Here is a 15,943-nt window from a genome sequence, read left to right as displayed (position 1 = left end):
GCATGGACCAAAAAACCCCTAAGGATTCAAACGTGCAATGAACTGCAACAAATAGTTTGAGAGTGTCCAAACGATCCACCATTTTCCATATTCCCCTGAACTAACTCCGCGGAATATCTATCTGTTCCCGAAACATGAAACTCGCGTTGAGAGAGTGACATTTTGACACTTTTGAAGACATCCAAGTGGAATCGCAACGGGTCCTCAAAACCCTGCACCTGCGAACTTCCAGCAATGCTTCCAGAAATAGAAACAACGCTGGGATCGTTGCATACATGCAGGAGGGGACTACTTTGAAGGTGATGGAGGACATTAGAACGTAAGTATAGTTTTCTGATTTTTATAATGACATTTTTGGATATTTTGTGTAACATCTCGTATGTGTATTATTCAATGATGTATCTTTTTTTATTAATTTTTGCATAGCTTTAATGTTACCGATCCTGAACGATCCGGTAACCTGTGGCTTAAGTTTCATAATGTTACATACCCGCCAGGAGGGAGGAAGAAAAAAGTCATTAAGTGTTTAAAACCTTTTTTTAAAGATAGTTGATGACTAAAGACTACATTTAAAGAAAACATGGCAATAAACGGCGATTAACTGGTAATAAACGAAAACCAGAATGGAACTGAATTTAACCTCAATCCTTACGCTAACTCCCAACCTTTAGCTAAATAACTATTAAAGTAACTTTTAACTACTAGATAAAAAGTAAATAACAATATAAATTTTGAAATAAAAAGGTGGGTGGAAGCAACGGGAATCATCACTTCAACTTACGACAATCGAGCATACAAGCTAACAGATCTGACAAATTTCTGAAGGATGGGACTGGAGGTTGTTGTGGAAGTCTTTTTTTTCTTTCTGGTCTATTTTTGAGGTGTGGATAGGGTAGTGAAAATTGGTATCCCGTGAGGAGATAATATATTTGTTACCTCTATACTATTTGTTAATTTTATAAAAAGAACGAAAGTGGCAACCATTAACAAATTATACTTTCTTTAAATTGAATTTATCATTCAATAGCCAAAGTTAACAGTTAAGTTATATCTTAAAAAATGTTTCTCAGAAAGATTAAAAACTAATTTTTTAAAGTTCGAAACAATAGAATGGATATTGTTATATATGACGGCAGTCAAAACTGTTGCTTTTAGGCTGCCATTTTCCGCGTAACCAGCAGCGCAAATCTGTCTTCAACATTGGGGGGACGGGTAAGATCGTTTCCACACACACACACACACACACACACACACACACACACACACACACACACACACACACACACACACACACACATATATATATATATATATATATATATATATATATTATCGATGTTCAAAATATTTATAAAGTTGAAAAGCAATGCTGTGGAGGATCTGGGGAGCAGAGTTATCTTCAACATTGGGAGGTGGGCAGATTTGAGGCTTATTCTGAAAGAGGGGGGACATCAGACTCATATTACGGTAGATCAGTGGCGTATTTAGGGGGGTGGCTTCCGGGCTTAAGCCCCCCCCCGAAATCTTACTTAGTATAGCAAAGTAAATTAAATATCTTGCAGAATTTTCACATTTCCAGGCAAAGCCCCCCCCCCGAAAGTTAGCAAAGCCCCCCCCCCCGAAACAAAATCGTAAATACGCCACTGCGGTAGATGAACCTGACTTCTGAAGTGAACCTGTTGTATATTATATATCAAGCGATGTAGATGAAGTGCCAGTCGGACATAAATCATCACATTTCTCCCCCCCCAAAAAAAAAATTAATCGGATTATTTGGGAGGACAGTCCCTCCCAGTTCCAAGATTGAGGGGGACATGTCTCCCTCATCCCCCCTGGGATTTGCGTCAGTGCGCGTAACTACATATTATGAGAAACTGCGCAGTTAGGTTTACGCCAGTGCTTGCTAGGTCTTGGAATAAATTGTACAAATGTATTTTTTCTCGTATTTACTTTCAGGATCAGAAAGCAGACACATAACTGTAACATGGAAGGAGTTATTTGATGTTATAGAAGAAAAGACAACACTAAAATTTGAAGGAAAATATTAATTTTTGAGGGAATATTTAGTTAGGCTAACCGAGTCAGAACTGAAACACTTTAGAGATTTAAAATTTGTGTTAAATCACTTAATGTGCGACTTTAAAACTAGATGGCAAAAGGCAAGAAGAAATACACGAACATTTCTTGACCAGAACCAACAGTGACTGCAAAATAGCATCAATTTCCCTATCAATGGGAGACACTGAAACGCAACAGAGAGGTGAGCGTTCAATGATTGGGTTTGAGAAAAGTAGCAACCGTTGAGGAAGAAAGAAAACAGAAACATTGCGAGCAACAAGAAGTAAAAGTGAATTTCCATATGCAACCCAAATGAGCCTACGAGGCTGCCTAAGTAGTAAAGGACATTATTTTTACAACTTCGGCCAGAGCTTCAAAGTGCAGAAAGGCATATACAGCATCAGGCCCGTGCTGGGTCACTAACGAAGGCGGTGGACAAGTCTACCAAAAGGGCGCCCATACAAACGTGAATACATATTGTGTAACTTAATTAGTATACTAAACGTCGGGAGGTGATTCCTGACACCAGAAATAAAACGAAAAGTATAGACCAACCTAGGTGTAGAAATGCCTCTGAACTATGACCACCCGAAAATTTTCGAGAAAATGCAACAGCAGCCATAGTCGAGAACAAAATGTCGGATCGAAATCGTGCAATAGGGAATGTCCATTATTTTTAGTCGTAGATTCCATTAGTGTACAATCAGATGTAGTGCAGTGGCGATGCAAGGGTGACTCCCAAAGAAACTGGAGTATTCCTTGGAGTATTTTATCAAACGTATATGTGCACGAAACAGCTGTGAAGAATAACAGTTCACAGTTTGATATTGTCAACCCTTGACCGCATTGCAAAAATGACATTGCCGAAGCAAATTTTTCCGCGTGCGGTCAGACACACCTGAAATTTCGGAGGTGAATGCCGCAGCTATGTTAACTTGAGCAACAAGTTCTTTTGGAACACTTTTCTCGAATGCCGAAAATGCAGTCCATATGAAAATTCTTTTTTTCTCAAAGTATTTTTTCCCTGATTATTATGGGAAGAAACAAGCAAAGGGCTTACATATCATATTATTTTCAACGTGAGTGTCATTTCTCTCTGATTTATATTTTCTTAGATATATGTTAAAAACAAAATGGGGGCCCACTTTTGGTACAGTTCCTGTCTCTCTCTCTCTCTCTCTCTCTCTCTCTCTATATATATATATATATATATATATATATATATATATATATATATATATGCAATTAGAAATTTTGGCCAGGAAATTGAGAAAATGTACCACTGTGTAGCGACTGTGTGGGAATTGTCGAGTTAACCTTGCTTTTATACGTACATACTAATCAACAACTGAAAGTTTCAAGGGGGCTCAAGTGGTCAAAAAGGAGGCCTCAGTTTCCTGGTCAATTCGTAGCTACTGGCCTGGGATGCACAAGTATTTTTTTTAATCGAGAGTTCAGAATTCCTGCAACGTGTGATTAGCATTTCGTAGTGAACAACAGTGGAGTAGGCAAAGCCTCCCTGAACAAAATATTATGAAAAAATAAATATTTAGGGTAGAAGGAGGTAGGAGGGCGGAAAACTTTTAAAAAAATATTTTGTATTTCAGTACATTTTTATAGAATTTAATTACACTGAAATTTTGTGTGGGTAAATGTTGATTAGAAAAAAATAGCTTAGATGAATTTTGAGTGGGTGTAATAATGACAAAGGAACAAAATCTGAGAAATGACATATTTGAAACCGAGTTTCAGGTTTGTGTGTGTTTTGGTTTGAGTCACAATAAACCGGTCATCTGTTAATGTTTTGATCCAGATTGTTTACTGTTGCTTAAAAACATTACAAGGATGGTGCCGTGAGAAAAGCAAGAATCTTAATTCCTCACTGTGAGGCAGTTACAATTTGTTAAAATTTGTATCTTACAATTACTCCCACGGGGTAATTGGGCGCATGATGCGCGGTTAAATGGGTGGAATGCCTTACATTTTTTGCTTATAATTTATTTAAATACTGCGCTATCTTTGTCTTTTGCGTGCACACTTTTGTTTCATAGTGCATTATGCTTATTAAACTATTTTTAGGATTTAGGATTTAAATTCCTGGACGTACGAGAATGACGTCCCTCGGCGAGGACACTACCATTTTCATCCATCCCATCATCAACGTCTCTCCTAACCTCGGGGCAATATCATGGGAGTTTTTTTTTTTTTTTAAATTCTTAAACGATATGCTTCAATCAAGGGAAGCTTGATCTCCTTCCTCCTTGCTGATATGCTGTGAACACTATTACATGTATTAATTTTCTCATGATTTTGTCTTCCTTCCGATTTCACTTATTCCACTAATCTCTTCTTTATCGTCCCATTTTATTTCCCATATATCGTAACAGCGTGATCGGGAAGAACGAATCTACAAATTATATATATATATATATATAAAACATTATTTGAACTAGTTGGCAAAACAATAATATCTACTGATTCGCACTGCCTCTAACACGCTAACAACGGGGAAATGTACCCTACGCTCCATGATCCGGGTGCATAAACTTGCCAGCTATGACATCCAATTCATTAGTTTGTTACCTAACAAGAAAGCAAAACGCTTATGTGTATGGTATTGAACAGTCTCCTTCGTCAGAGTGCTCCATTGTATGTAATTTTGAAATGATGTTTAATTATTACTTACTTGATATTCTGCATTTTGGCACAATATAATAAGTTCAAACTTTTCTCCTGCTTTTACGGGTATTCCACCTTCCTTCTCTTCATGTTGCCAATATCCATTATGGAACGTGTTTCTTACAACTCGTCCTTCGAAAAAACGGGGATTCACATGGAGAATTATATCGTCATCATCTGTTAGACTTCGAGTTATTGGTCCTCCACGGAGGTCGATATTGAATCTGTGAATTAATATGCATTGTATTAAAACAAAATATCTCATTTATATGTCCATTAGTTCAAAGTTGTGTGGACCAGTAGTTTTCAACCTTTATGATATTCACGGACAGGAAGGAATGTTGTGACAAGCAATTAGTGTTGTAAATAGAAGAAAAAAACGTTGATATTTTTTCAGAAATGTACTTTTTTTTTTTTTAGAAAAAACATAGCCTCTCGTTTTTTTTCTAAATTTCGTTTTTTTCAAATAGTCATTTGTAATGTTTCTTACGTCTACTGAAGTATGAATTATTTTTATGTAGATGTAATTACCGTAAAATGCAAATAAATTAAACTCTACATACTGATACGATACAAATATTTTACAATATATATGTGTAGCATACTTACTAACAATTCGAGTTTCAGCAGTGTTTCATCAATATCAACTAAGAAATAAAAGTAGAAATAAAAATGTGTTTTTCGTAAAAGTATTCCTTCAATAAGTAAGAAAATAATGTCATGTGCAATATAAAATGCAAATAACTTGTCTAAAGGTAAAAACTAATACTAATTTGCCTACTAGTATTTTTCTAAGTATCATATATAAATAATTTGCCGACTAGATATATGATATGCAGGGCCGGTTCTACTATATGTGCAACACGTGCATTTGACGGGGCGGCAATATCTGTCAAAAGTACTTTATTTAAAATAAATATTTCTTATTGGAAACAGACTTCATGATGATGGTAGTTAAGTTTACTAAGCTGACCTATTTGAATACTACATTTCTAAATTATGTTGAGGTCGCATTAGTTTAAGGTCAAATGGACAGTGCTAAAGCAAGTGGTCAAATAAATCTCAGCACAAATTGCTTGATTGTTGTCATATACTGTACAAGAACTCAATTCTCGAATGCCTGTTCCATTTAGTTAGTTATCAGAGTTGTGATGTCAAAGCTACTCTTGTCTTGGTCACAAATAAGATCGTTATTATTGGAGGTAGAGCAACTTTAGAAAAATAACAGATGTAGAAGGAAAATCAAGAAATAAAGATAAAAGAGCTAGTTGCACTATAATTACAAACGGATATATTAAGATTAAAGCTCGATATTGAATTCTATAAAAAGGATTACCATCTTTCCTCTGCAAGTGTGTTTACTTTATCTTTCACTAATAGATTAATATTTAAAGAAGAAATAGACACAAAGAAAATGTATTTGTAGTATTTAAGCCTTTCTGAGTGCGAGTACATTTTCCAAATTTCGAGCCGGGCTGCGCACAGTGTTGCCAACTATGGAAATTAAAATTTCCCTAAAGTGGGCAAAAAATCCAAATTTTCGAAATTTTTGTTTATAAATCCATACCTATACGTCCGAGTGCAAGTCAATTTACGCCATCCGAACATTTGACCTTACTGAGCAAACGCAGGTACACATCGTTACAATGGGGCGCACAAAAAATTTGGATTTAGGTTCTAACCGTCGACTTTTCTAGTTTTCCCTACTTTTCTGTAGTTTTGTTCCTTAAATATCGTCATGATACTTATAGGATATATTAGTGCTGTACTATTGTTTATTTTAAGATAGTTTGCGTCTGTCTGGTAGCAGTGTTGTCAGTTACAGAAAATTTTAATTCCAGATTTTAGGGGGAAATTTTGGGAAAAGTATCTGTTTTATCTCTATTATTTCCCTCTTGTTGGCTACATCGAAGAAAAACGTACCAGATCTGAAATTCTCATCTGTGCCCTACACAATACACTATAGAAATATTCAGTACAGTTGAGGTTTACAGTAGACCTTGATCTCTAAGTGAAAAGATAACCGTGATTATTTTTTTAGGTAGAATGAGATATTTTTAAATGACATGCGTGCTTTATTAGATATCGTCACGATACTTATAGGATATATTAGAGGGATACCAAAGCTTATTTTAAGATAGTGTGTGTGTGTGTGTGTGTGTGTGTGTGTGTGTCTCCTAGCAGTGTTGCCAGGCATAGAAGCTTTTAATTCCCGATTTTAGGGGGAATTTTTAGAAAAATTCCTTTTTTGTCTCTATTATTTCCTTCTTGCTGGCTACATTGGAACAAACGTACCACTACCTGAAAGCCACCTCTTTTGCCTACAGAACGCACCATAAAAAGTTTCAAGAGGATAATTAGAGAAGCTGTAGCCCCAGCATATCTGTTGATTTTCGCTTCTGAGACTAAAAATTATCAAAATTTCATGTAAATGATGACAGAGAATTTTTTTTCTCTCTTTGTATGGTAGCCAGCGACTTGAGGTTTTTACTGTATCTTGTGAACACACCAAAAAACTTTTTTATGTGACTTGGACCCATATGGCGACAATAGTGCTAGATACAAAAAAATTGTACCAATAAACCTCACCAAGAGTTTATAATCGTTCAGCTTGGTGAAATTGTAGATTGTGAATCACAAGGCCAGAATATATCTCAAATTGTCAGAGCCCTTGGTTGTGATCGGTGAACTGTTCACAAAGGTTTGGAATTAAATAAGCCTAGGTCAGGTAAACCTAGGGCAACAACTGTAGACAAGATAGAGCGCTGATAGAAGACATGAGAAGAAATCCTATACATCATAGGTCCGTCCTACAAGAGTGTTAAGAATTGTCGTTCTTAAGAAATCATGCAACGAAAACTAAATACAAACTGCCTGACAAGTAAATATTCTCACTCAAGAAATAGGGATTTAGATATGGTATATATATTTATAAAGTGCTAACTGAGAATAGTAAAAGTGCGAAATTGAGCGTCGACATCAAAGAGTATAGAAGTTAGAAGGGTCTAAATCTGACATTGTAATTTATGGACAGTAAGGTTTGCATGTTAGTCCGAACTTCTACAAGTCTTCTTGTTGGTCTAGTAATTAGCACGTGTGCCTTTGGTGCACGTGATCCCGGGTTCGATTCCTGGTGGAGAGCAAAAATTTTTAAGTTCAGAATAATTTGCTTTCATTAATCATCTCCTTTTGCTTAAACATAAACATAGGACGTTAAATAAAAAGGCTTCGAACTTCTACTGTATAAAATGTTTATATGCTGAGTGAGACTAACAAAGACGTAGAAGAAGGAATTACGTTGTTGAAGTTGGGAGAGACGTGAACCAACATTCATACATAAAAGAATATCTTTTCAGGTAAGTGAAGGAAAATGTGAAGAGAGAGGAGCGGGTTCTTCTAAGGGAGAGGCCCGGTGTTCTTTACATATGGGAGCTCCTTCGTAGCTAAGCGGTTAGCGTACGCGCCTTTGGCGTGGGAGACCCGGGTACGATTCCCGGCGGGAGCTCATGTGGTTCGGATTCCACATTAATCAGTAGGTCCACGTCTCATATAGCCTCGTTGTTGAACGGGACGTTAAACTCAAAATCAACTCAACTCAACCTTTACATATGGATTCTGGTCCTCGTATCTCTCCCACTCTAACGTCCAATTCCTATTTTCTGCCCTTTGCCTTTCTTAGTGTGTCTTTATATAAACATATTATCTATTAGAAATTCAGAAAGAAGGAAATTTTTAGTTTAACGTCCTACGGTTATGCCCTATAGGCTAAAGGGGACGTATGAGTATCGAAATTGAATGGTTTGAAATAAAAGTTTGTACTTTGCCACCATTAACTGAACCTGGGACCACGTGCACTAAAGGTACACGTGATAGCTAATAGAGCAGTGAGAAGTGTTTGTAGAGCTTGAGATTAACGTGCAAAAGACATTTTTCATATATTACAATGTTGGCTTTAGATCCTTCTGAGTCTCATATCCGTTGATGTCTGCCGCTCGGATTTCGTATTTTTACAAACCATGTTAAGTCTTTATGAATTTATAAGTAGTAATGGCCCCACCTGAGGAAACTTTGGACTTTGACCCCGCCATTTATGACGTCATAGGCCAAAGGTCAATGACCTTGGCCAGGGGTCATGACCTAGGGGTACCTAGAACCACCCCCTCTAAATTTTGGCAGGGGTATCTTGACCCACCCCTAAATTTTGGCAGGAGTACCTAGGACCACCCCCTTAAATTTTGGAAATTGCTAAATCTAAAAATTCGGTATGGTAGCCAAAAACCATAGTATGTACCTCTATCAGTATTGGGGGACTATGTCGTTCCCTTTCATGGGTAAAAATTGCCAAAAATTCAAATTTCGGAGGTTTTTGACCTAATTTATCGCCTTTGATGAGGTGTTATTATCCTATATGGTTATATGGGCGTATACAGGGGTCCCTTACCTTTTATAAGACATGGGTATATTAATGCACCCCTTGAAAATTTTGGGAGGGGTACCTTGGCCCACCCCTTAAATTTTGGAAATTGCCCAATTTAAACATTTGGTATAATAGTATAGAACCCAAACATGTATTATGATAAATTTGGGTGGTCCACCTCGTCCACTTTTAGGGGTACAAAATTGCCAAAATATAAACGTAAGCAATAAGTTGTACCACGTAAAATTTGGGAGGGGTACCTTGGCCCACCCCTTAAATTTTAGAAATTACCCAATTTAAACATTTGGTATAATAGTATAGGACCCTAATATATATTACTATAAATCTGGGAGGTCCACCTCGTTCCCTTTTAGGGGCACAAAATTACCAAATTTTACTACAACCACGTGTTTGGTATTTTGGCTCATTTTATCACCTTGGATGAGGTCCTATTACCTTATATAGTTATATGGGCGTATACAGGTGTCCATTTCCTATCATAAGACATAGGTACATTTGTGCACCCCTTTAAAAATTTCGGAGGGGGATTTTCTCCCACCCCTTAAATTTTCGAAATCGCCCATTTTATATATTTAGTATTATAGTATAGGACCCTAATATAGATTACTATAAATTTGGATGGTTCACCTCGTTCCCTTTCATGGGTACGAAATTGCCAAATTTTAGTACAACCACGTGTTTGGTTTTGGCTCAATGTATCCCCTTGGATGAGGTCCTATTACCTTATATGGTTATATGGCCATGGTCCATTTCCTATTATAAGACATAGGTACATTTATGCATCCCTTTAAATTTTTTGGGAGGGGTACCTTGGCCCACCCCCTTAGTTTTGGAAATTGCCCATTTTATATATTTGGTATTATAGTATAAGACCCTAATATAGTTCACTATAAACTTGGGTGGTCCACCTCGTTCCATTTTACGGGTACAAAATTGCCAAATTTTAGTACAACCACGTGTTTGTTTTTTGGCCTAATTTATTCCCATGGATGACGTCCTATTACCTTATATGGTTATATGATCATGTATAGGTGTCCATTCTCTATCATAAAACATAGCTACATTGATGCACCCCTTTAAATTTTTAGGAGGGGTAGCATGTCCAATCTTTTAAATTTTGGAAATTTTTCCAGTTTAAGCATTCGGTATTATAGTACAGGACCTCAACATGTATCATGATAAATTTCGGTGGTCCACCTTGTTCCCTCTCATGGGTAAAAAAATTGCCAAAATATAAATATAAGCAATATGCTGTACCATGTGTTTGGTTTTTGGCCCAATTTCTCCCCTTTGATGAGGTTCTATTACCTTATATGGTTATATAGTCATGAATATGGGTTCATTTCCTATCATAAGACATGGGTACATTGATGCACCCTTTAAAAAATTAGGAGGGGTATCTTGGTTCATCCACTCGGTTTTAGGAATTGTTTAATATAAGCATTTGGTATCATAGTACAGGACTTCAATATGTATCACTATAAATTTGGATGGTCCACCTCGTTCCCTTTTATGGGTAAAGAACTACCAAAAATAAAATTTCGGAGGTTATTGACCCCGTTTGATAAGGATTTAACACGTTATATGGGTATGTACGGAGGTTTATTACCTTCATATGTTTATGTTTCCTTTTAAATTTGGAAATTATCAAATAACAAAATTCGGTAAACGTTTTCTAGGACCCATTGTAGATGTTGGTGTTCCTGTTATGGCCAAATATTCAGAATTTAAAGGTTATTGACCGGCTTTATTATTGAATAAGTACAGGATTTATTACTTTTTCATAAGACACAGGTCTATCTCTGTACCAATCTTAAATTTTGGGAGGGGTACATTTCTTATTGTCGTATCAATAATTGGTAATTGTTCTTAAAATTGGATAGTATCTCATTCATTGGGTAAATCATTGTCAAATATGAGTATGATCACGTGATCAGTTATTGACCTATGATGGGATTAGGAGTCCAGGACATTGGTACATTGAAATTTTGTAGGATAATTTGAGAATTGTCAAATGAAATTGCGTCATTGGTTTTGATTATTCCAGCCTATGGACCAATATAAACGTAAGCAATACGATGTACTACCATGAGCAAAATAAATGACGCGTCTCTTTATTTTGAAGTTTTTTGAAAATATCTCCGTTTTCTTTATATGTTCGAAATTTCGGAAGGTTTCCCCAGCAGGACAGGTTAATAGCAAACCCGTTTTTAATATTTGTGTTAGATATTAGCTTAAAATAAAGAAATTAGAAGCAAAAAACATTAAATCGACAGAAATCTCGAGAATTACCAACTCTGCTAAAGTGGGAAATTTTCAAGAACACGAGGGAATTCTGCATTTCAACACGAAGCAGCGACATCTATGTCATTGAGAGAAATGTGGATTAAATCTACAAACTAAACTTTTAACGAATATTTCTAGTATGTCTTATTATATGCATTATCTGCAAACTCCAAATATATGAATATATGCTAAGTACTAACATAAAGATAGAGCAAATAGTGGAAATTATCTATGGAAAAGGACGAATTAGTAGGACGATCGTAATGAAATATCGTCTTTACCGGAACAGGCTCAGTTCACGTAAAGAAACAAAGAGCACAGTTAGTTAAAGCAACGAGTCTGTATGCTGAAGGTAGCGGGTTCGATCCCGTGGAATTGCCGTTATCATTTTTATCACTACACTACGGTTATTTTTTTATTTTTTTATTTGGGAAAGAATCAAATTGTAACGTATGTGTAAAACTCATGACGATACCAAAAAAAGAAAAAATGCTGTTGTCGCACTTGCATTAGCGTCCCTAATTTTGTTTGCAAACAGTTTCGTAATTATTTCCCCTGTGCTCACTGCTCACCATATGCTCGCTGGCGCATAACGAATGTTTCCCAGTAAATGTTAATTCTAATTTGGAGAATTTTATAAAGTTTCACAATATTTCTCACTAGATAGTCTTCTATCTACTTGTTTGGATATTTTGATGACAGATTTCCCTATTAAATGTTTAATTTTCCCTAGATGTTTAATTACGGAAAAGTTTTACAATGTATTTGTATTGAATTGAAATTGTTTTGAATTTACTACATAAGGTAAGTAGACCGAAGGAGGAGAACTCAAGTAATTGATATTCTACGTAAAAGCAACCTATTGTAAAATGATGATGCTTCTTACCTTCAGCACATAATCTTTACGTTAGAGAGTCAGAGAAAAATCCTGGTTTTTCCTCCTCTATGACCACCCATCTTAAACCTCTACATATCATTGTTCGTCTCACAAAAGTTCGGTGCTCCAAAAACATTCAATAATAATAATAATAATAATAATAATAATAATAATAATAATAATAATAATAATAATAATAATAATAATAATCCTGAATATGACATCCTTACATAATGTAGGATATCTTAGTTTCCTAGTTTAAATCTTAAATATCTTAGTTTAAAATGCTTTCTTTAGTACTTATTTGAGCAACCATGTAGGAGGGGTACGACTTTTTATTTTGCCCCTCTCATTTCAGTAGCCTTCCAACAGACAGGACAGACAAAATGAATAAGAAATATATTTACAGCATCCTCTCCCCTTTCATGATTGGAATATCACGTAATATTTTTTATTCTACGAAAGATGGCCCTGTGCGGTTAGGGGTAGGTAACTAAAAAAATACCTAATATATAGCGCCCCTTGATTGTAATATTACCGCTTCTTTATTTGTACGAGGGAGCCCCTACACAATCAAGGGTGACAAAAAGAATAGGAAGAGTGTCTATTGATTCCAGTGGTGGATCCAGCACGAACTCCTGGGGGAGGGGAGGGGAAGTGAAACATTCTTTTGATGATGTGAAGCTGTCACAAATTACAACTTAACTAAACTAAACAATAGTGGGGGGAACCGGAACCCAGTCAGTTTAAATTGATGTAAAAGTTTAATTTTTGGCTTCATATTAAAGTTTTGGTTCCAAATGACAAATTCAGTTCGAGTGGACAATTATCAAATCTCCGGGGGGTCTTCAGTATAGGGGGCTACGGCTCCCTTATGGGAAAAGGCAAAAATATGAAAATGCTTATAACTTCCGAATTTTCCGTCTATTTTAAAGAAATTATTGGCTTCATATTAAAGTCTTGGCTTCAAATGACAATTTCAGTCCGTGTGGACAATGGTCAAATCTCGGAGGGCTCTTCGGTGTAGGGGTTTCGGCTTCTTTATGGGACAAGATTCACGTAGTTGATATTGCAAAATTGTTTTGTATATATAAGTGGAAACTTGCACCATTTGGTTAATTTTACCTCTTATGTTTTGCAGATTCATATTCCAAGCAATAGTTACTTCGCAGAGCTTTTTTTTTTTTTTGCTAGCCAAGGCTAGCTACCCGCCCGAGGGTTACGCCCTCCATGGGGAAAGAGAAGTTTGGGAATTGGGAGGAAAGGACTGGGAGATTGCGCAGAGCTAAAAGAAGGCACTTACTAGTTTCATTAAAATGAAATGTCTTTTATGAGAGGAGCAGACGAACGAACAGGCACCCAAACGTTGGTTGAGTCGTACGGTTGAAACTCGTTAAGCTCGCTTCAATTATTATTATTATTATTATTATTATTATTATTATTATTATTATTATTATTATTATTAATAATAATAATAATAATAATAATAATAATAATAATAATAATAATAATAATAATAATAATAATAAAGCATTGCAGGGACCTTTTGTGCAGGGGGTCCGTGGCTCGATTCCACTTCGTGCCAAGTGAAATTTGAGGTGGACAAATACCGTGTGCATGGGTATGTGTTTTCTTGAGATTTTCCATTTTCCTCCCACTTTCTTCATTTCACCATTTCATTCATCATCATTCTCCCTTAGCGTAGGTGCATAATCGTCCAACGTTAAACTAGATATTACAATTTCAATAATAATAATAATAAAAATTAATTCAACTGAAAGGACTGTAATTTATGTGGACAGCAATTATCATAAATATGCAACCATTATAAAAACAATGCTTTGCGTAGAAAGATACTCCTTCCCAAGTGTTAACGAATGCGCACGAGATAAGAAATGTCTCGAGAAAGAGACAAGACGCGCTTTGTGACATCCAAGATAATACGAGGCAAATGTTTTGGACACGAGATAGCTTGTAAAATGTCTCGTCTTGTCTGGAATGTCTCGAATACAAAAGTCTAAGTTTTAAAATTATTTTTCAAGATCTATTCTCTCAGAAGTAGTTCTTTGCCTTAAAATTAATAACGACATTTGTGATTTAAAAAAGATAAACAATGCCTAAAGTTAATAGTTAACTTTTCGAAAAGAAGCTTCATTAAGGGTGAACCTGAAAGATGTCCACAAACTTCAGGAGGTGATTCGAGACATCAAAAGGAGACAAATGGTCCTCTTGCAGTTTTCGAATTCAGCTTCGTTGTCGAGATACAGGGTTGCCAACTGGTCGTGTTTGAGAAACTCACTGGGAATAAATTCAAGTCCAAGAATAAACTACTACTCATATATTTTTCAGGTCAATTGACTTATACCATGTTGTAAGGTCAAATATTTATTTATGAAGTGTGTACAAAATTCGCCAGGGTCTTTTCTGAAAAAATCGTCGAGAAAAAGTCACCTCCAAGAATAAACTACCCCTCGTACATTTTTCTAAGAGAAATATCTGATACTGCAATATAGGGTTGTTAATTAAATATTGATTAATGAAAAATAAACAAAATTGTTAAAACCATTTTTGAGAAAATAGCGTTTTTCGATTTTCGGCTGTTTGTAAACCAAACTTATTTTAGGTGGTAGGAAAAAATGGAAAAGCTCCTGTAAGAATACTAAGTAAACCCTAAGTTTAAAATTTGGTGTAGATAAGTTGAACGGTATGGCCTCTAGGCGAGTGCATATAAAAGTGTGCCGAACGGACGGACCGGAAGGACGGGTGTCGAAAAGTCACATGACGCCATGAAACATGTAAATCCGTTGAAATCTGAATTTGATATTATTTTCACAATCACTATATTTTCTTCTCTCTTTTGTCGCTCGAAAAAGAAAAGCCTGAGTTTACCACAAAAAGCTAGGGAGTTTCTCAAAAAATATTCAATTACAGGGCCACCGCACTAAACTTTTTCAATTCAATTTCTTAACTGTGTTAGGCCGCAGTTGTTACTGAAGTGTGTATTTGGATAATACGAATAAAATTATCGTATTATTCAAATACATCGAATGTCAGATTATCGAATAAAAAACTTCGATTGAAGAAAATCCATACTACAAAACTAACTCACACTTTGAGCACATTTTCATTAGACATATAATAGACCAATTAATGCAATCATTGTTTATGAAATATGAAAAAAATCAAATGAGTCACTTTGGGAAAGTCGTTCAAAAAGAACACGTCAGGAGTAACCTACCTCTTGTGAATTGTTTCGAACAATGAGTTAAGATATACTTTTGGTTATTAATGAAATATTTATTTGCGAAATTTGAACAAAATCGCCTGTCGTTCGAGAAAATTGTCGGGGAAAAAACCTTGACCCCAAAAATAAACTATCCGTTGTAATTGTTTTTCATAGAAATGACTTATAATAAAATATAGGGTTATTAATGAAATACTTATTTATGAATTATCAATAAAATTGTCCGATTAATTTTTGAGAAAATCGTGAGGGAAAAATAACTCCCCGAATAAACTATCTCTTGAGGATTCTTTCAGGGTAAGCGAGTTATTCCATATTACTAGGTTTTTAATGAAATATTTATTTCTGAGTACGAACAAAA

General features: G+C 35.6%; 1 protein-coding gene across 2 annotated transcripts in view; it reads right to left on the bottom strand.

Annotated features, from left to right (window-relative positions):
* LOC145684734 (galectin-7-like) overlaps positions 1-15,943 on the bottom strand; it is a 159,153-nt gene that overhangs the window by 37,417 nt on the left and 105,793 nt on the right. For both annotated transcript variants that reach the window (XM_081757110.1, XM_081757111.1), the window contains exon 3: positions 4,745-4,961. In XM_081757110.1, the coding sequence (XP_081613236.1) occupies positions 4,745-4,961 (217 nt within the window). The remainder of the gene's footprint in view (positions 1-4,744; positions 4,962-15,943) is intronic.

Source organism: Thermobia domestica, chromosome 5, assembly GCF_964235325.1.
Source record: "Thermobia domestica chromosome 5, izTheDome1.hap1.1, whole genome shotgun sequence".
In the NCBI taxonomy this organism is placed as follows: domain Eukaryota; kingdom Metazoa; phylum Arthropoda; class Insecta; order Zygentoma; family Lepismatidae; genus Thermobia; species Thermobia domestica.
The sequence above is the reverse complement of the archived record's forward strand: the minus strand, read 5'-3'. Positions and strand labels throughout refer to the sequence as shown.